Raw genomic sequence first — 4,704 nt, forward strand, 5'->3', positions numbered from 1 at the left:
ATGATGCAACTGGAGCCAGGGCAAGACCAGGTTCAGAAATACAAACCCCTGCTTCGAGAGCAACTCAAAATCAGCACTGCCGTCGGCGATCCAAATGCCCGAGGTCAGCGAAACGAGTCCCTCGCTTGGTTCTGGTCAGTCGAAGTCGACCTTGGGGGTCCCGATCACTCGTGGAATGAGGAATGTGAGTTCGGGCATGCTTGATGTGTCCCGCACTCAGCTGACGGAGTCATCCGAAGTTTACCGAGTTCATTGGCTCCGGGCAAAGGCACTACGGGATCGATGGAAGGAAGAAATGATGTTGGTCCAATTGGAGATGGATTGGACATGTAACTTTTTCTTGTGGAAAGCAACCCAATGGGGTGACAGGATGCGCGAATCATTGGTGAAACACCTTCCGGGTCATGCATGCTACTCGGGAAGGCAATCCCAAATGTATTCATTGCTGGCACAGGATGCCCAGGCAGCATTTCAAGACCTGAAGACCGGGTTTATAGATGCTCGAGATGAATGAAATTTTTTTGCCAACGATATGAAACAGCTACTTTGACCCAAACATTTTAGTCCCGGGAATTGGCCGGGTCGACCCATGTCGGAGTTTGAAAATTTTTATCAATCAACCAGTGGCTCATATCTTGACCTCCGAACCAACTGCCATTGTCATTGTCATTTCCAGCTTCATAATCCTGCATTAACCATGTCTGTATTGCATACCCCCCAACATCCCCTTCTAATTCTCAGACTTCCGGCAATGGGTTCCGACCCCTCACACTCACTCAGGCAGATATTGCAGCTACAATGTCAATGGCTGCATCTCGCATCCGAGCGTCCATCTCTCAATATCAGATGGAGGCTGCCCACACCCAGGAGCCATCTGCTACTCGGATCACGCACTTTAAAGCCGGGCTGCAATGGGAGATAGCTGTAAGAGGCTGATGACTGTGGTGGTCAATGCTGACATTTCCAACAGACTTTTGTGACTCCCATCCTGCAGTACTCAGCTGCAAGGAACATCATTTCGGTTGTTCCGAGCCCGGTTGCTCATATTCTTCAGTTGATTCCCGAGCTCACCTGGAACATGGTTCCGGACCACATCTTTTCATCCCACCTATGCCAGTTTCAAGACGTTGCAGATCTGGGGGATCCCTCCCGCATTGTATCCACCTATGGTACTCCATGGTGGACCGGATCAACTGCCATCCCGAACGAATTATGGCCATGGGATCAGGTATTCGCTAATTGTGTCTGTCACTACCAGCATTGGCTAGTAAGACTTTTACAGAATTTCCTTGAGTGATGACTAATCCTTTCTAGTCTGGCGTTGAGGACGAACGTCTTGTTGTTCCCGAGCAGGTGGATGAAAGCTCGCTTGCAACGCTGAAGGCACTGAGGTGGATGAGGGAACGCCTCCTGACAGTGATTGAGGATCAACAAGCTGGCATCCGTGAAAAGATGGCAGAGATTCAGATGTACACCGCCGTCCTAACCAAATTGAACCCAAGGGGACCAGAGTAGTTCTAGTCCTTCAGTTCAGAATGTTGAAGTCTAAATTCTGTACATGATGAAATAAGTACTGAAAATTACATACTGACTTTCGAATATCTGACCTATTGCTATATGCTGAGTCCTGCATACCAAATATCGAGCATCGAGATCCAGATATCTTGAGTTCCAAATATTGAGTCCCAAACATAGAGTCCCGGATATCCAGTCCCGAAGCCCAAGATTCGAGACGAGACTTGAAACTCGAACATTGCTATGAGTTGCGAGTTTTGAGTCCCCACCGAGTCCTGACAATCGAGTCCCACAGCCCGACTATCGAGTCCCAACCATCGAGTCCCAACCATCGAGTCCCGACAATCGAGTCTTGAAACCCGAGTCCTGACAATCGACTCCCGAAGCCCGAGATTTGAGTGCCGACCATCGAGTATCGAGTCCCCAATATCGAGACCCAAAACCCAAGCAGCCCGAAGCCCGAGATTCGACACGAAACAAATCAAAACTCCAAACACCACGACACTTTCTTGAATCACCGAGTACCGAAACCCGAGTACCGGGTACCGAGTCTTGAAACCCGAATCCGCACTATCGAGTCCCAACTACCGAGTCTTGAAACCCGAGTCCCGACAATCGACTCCCGAAGCCCGAGATGTGAGTGCCGACCATCGAGTATCGAGTCCCTATTATCGAGACCCGAAACACGAAGCCCGAAGCCCGAGATTCGACACTAAAAATGACACTCATCAATTTTGGGAGTTGTTTTCTTGAATCACCGAGTACCGGGTACCGTGTACCGAACCCCGAAACCCGGTACTCGGTAGTCGGTGAAATCGAATATCGAGTCCCGACTATCAAGTACCGGGTACCGTGTACCGAAACCCGAAACCCGGTACTCGGTAGTCGGTGTGTGAAATCATACGAGTCCCGACTATCAAGTACCGGGTACCGTGTACCGAAACCCGAAACCCGGTACTCGGTAGTCGGTGAAATCGAATATCGAGTCCCGACTATCAAGACCCGAAACCCGAATGTTGAGTATGGAGTGCCTGACATCTATCATGTTTGAAGGTGGGTACTAACACGGGTAACTACCTTTCTACTTCTTCCAATCCAACCTTGCCCATCCACACGACGGAATCCCAGCATAAACATGAACAGCATCCCTCATATACCATGCCCAGGCAATCCGATCCCCTTCCACTGCATGAACCGCGTGTCTGACAATCCTTCCCGAAAATGCAATCATGCACCCCGGATCGTACCTTAACTCCAGCTGCAGGCTTGGCATACTCATCCGAGCATTAGAATAATTCCCCACGCTAGTGAGAATATCGAAGCATTCGGAAATCGATGAGGGGTCTCGATGATTCGGGGTTTCCCGATTGCATATGACGGTGAGGCTGTTAAACACCGTTGCCCAGTACTGGAGAGTCTCTGACATCTTCGGCAGTTCCTTGCTTCGTGCCTTTTCTCCGAGGCTCGCAAAGGCTTGCAACCCTGCCCAGTACTGCTCAGGATGCATCACCCTGAGTGCCGCTGTGGCAATGGCTGCTGGCTCGCAATGGCTTTGAGGATGTTCTCGGAGGATGGTCCCTTCAATGATGCAGATACCTCCGGATCGGACTGATTCTATGGGATTGGTGAGTTTAACTACCGAGATCGCCATCTCATCAGATCCTACCTCGTGCCCCTGCTGAAACCATGCCGGAGATAAATTAACGCATCCGGGAGTTAGGACATCATTTTCCGAGCTTGGTGTGAACCACTGTTGATTAGTCCGCCAAATCCCATCGAGCTTTATGCTTTGTTCGAGCATGGGAGCTAGCAAATCCGAGGCCGCCCAAATTTCATTCTGTACGTACCATTTGATGTTCAATATCCATCCAGTCACAATATTATAACACATGGGTGGCATCGGTCAAGGCGTCTGGGAGGTACCATGCGATGATGGCACCGGATGCATCAAGAATTGTCGCGGGTATGTCGATCAACTTTGTGCCCTCATGGCCAGGAGGACACCTCTCAAGCAACTTTTCCTCTCTCTCTTCATTACGCCCCGTGTCCTTTGGGGAGATCAATTTGCTATATCTTGCAATATCAATCGGCATCTGAACTGTGATGAAGCAATTTGACTGAAAACGAATTTTCCGAATCTGCAGGAAGACTCACTGGGATTTTTATATGCCTTTATGAGCCGATCAACCAATTGATCACAAGCCATCACCAGATCAGTGTCTAGGTTTGGAGAAGGTATAACTGGGTCTCCTCCTGTCTTCTCTGCATTGAATTTCTGTTCCGTATAATCACATGCCACATGAGTGACAGTCAGGGCCCAAGTGCGCAAGAGGGTTATTTCATCATCGGAAGTGGAAGAAACATCCATGATTGAATTGATCTTGTGAGATCAGAAGCTGAATCCTGAATGTCCGCACTTTGGTGTTAAAGGGGGTGGAGATTGAGAGGATCAGATAAGGGAGCCTTGGATGATCTGAGCTTTCAAAGATCTATTTCTCTTATCATCTATTGCTCAATGAAATACCACATGATTGGAAGTCTGTTGGATGTCAGATACTCGTTTGTCGAGACCCGGGCCTCGGATCTCGGTACACTTCACTCGATTTTGATACCCGGGACACCATAGTTGGAACTTGTCTCGAATCTCGGGTCTCGGGCGTCGGGTCTCGGGTCTCGATGGTCGGGACTCGATATACGGGACTCGTTGGTCGGGACTCGATACTCGATTGTCGGGATTCAATGGTCAGGCGTCGGGTTTCATGACTCGGTAGTCGGGACTCGATAGTCGGGACTCGATGGTCGATTTTGGATTCGATAGTTGGGGCTCAGATATTGGTACACTTCACTCAATTTTCGGTGGTCGGAACTTGGCATTTGGCATTTGGTAGGCTTGGATGATGTTGGCTTTCAAAGATCTATTATCATCCATTGCTCAATGAGATACCAGATGATCGGAAGTGTGCTGGACATCACATATTTGTTTGTCGAGACCCGGGTCTTGGAACTCGGTACACTTCGCTCGAGTTTCCACTTCACCCCTTTGCAAAGCTCCGTGCCATACCACATCATTAGATGACTTTGAATAATCACCTCCTTTGATTTGGATGATATACAACTAGCTGAGCTCCATCATGTCTACATTATCATTCTCCTGGGCCCACCCGTCTATCTTATATACCCCCACGTCGG

At 49.1% G+C, this 4,704-nt stretch overlaps 3 protein-coding genes across 3 annotated transcripts; 2 read left to right on the forward strand and 1 right to left on the reverse strand.

The window, feature by feature from the left end:
* Positions 1-3: 3 nt before the first annotated feature.
* Positions 4-514, forward strand: DFJ58DRAFT_652738 (uncharacterized protein; the record flags this gene model as incomplete). Its single annotated transcript, XM_041381704.1, has 2 exons — positions 4-184; positions 240-514. 2 exons carry the CDS (start codon positions 4-6, stop codon positions 512-514), a joined length of 456 nt encoding a protein of 151 aa, XP_041248873.1.
* A 113-nt stretch (positions 515-627) lies between these two features.
* On the forward strand, positions 628-1,555 carry DFJ58DRAFT_763647 (uncharacterized protein). Its single transcript, XM_041388625.1, has 4 exons — positions 628-703; positions 742-924; positions 971-1,267; positions 1,315-1,555. The coding sequence occupies exons 1-4, from the start codon at positions 698-700 to the stop codon at positions 1,513-1,515; spliced, it is 687 nt and encodes a 228-aa protein (XP_041248874.1). The 5' UTR covers positions 628-697; the 3' UTR covers positions 1,516-1,555.
* Positions 1,556-2,029: 474 nt separating this feature from the next.
* Positions 2,030-3,883, reverse strand: DFJ58DRAFT_837333 (uncharacterized protein; the record flags this gene model as incomplete). The annotated part of the gene is made up of 7 exons (XM_041392367.1): positions 2,030-2,227; positions 2,288-2,392; positions 2,447-2,546; positions 2,593-2,700; positions 2,763-3,352; positions 3,405-3,613; positions 3,670-3,883. 7 exons carry the CDS (start codon positions 3,881-3,883, stop codon positions 2,030-2,032), a joined length of 1,524 nt encoding a protein of 507 aa, XP_041248875.1.
* Positions 3,884-4,704: the final 821 nt, after the last annotated feature.

This window comes from Suillus subalutaceus (assembly GCF_016647625.1).
Source record: "Suillus subalutaceus strain FC151 chromosome Unknown DFJ58scaffold_10, whole genome shotgun sequence".
NCBI lineage: Eukaryota > Fungi > Basidiomycota > Agaricomycetes > Boletales > Suillaceae > Suillus > Suillus subalutaceus.

Coding starts and splice junctions, on each gene's coding strand:
- DFJ58DRAFT_763647 (XM_041388625.1), top strand. Junction 925..970: donor GGCTGCAATGGGAGATAGCT/GTAAGAGGCTGA, acceptor CATTTCCAACAG/ACTTTTGTGACTCCCATCCT. Junction 1,268..1,314: donor GTCACTACCAGCATTGGCTA/GTAAGACTTTTA, acceptor AATCCTTTCTAG/TCTGGCGTTGAGGACGAACG.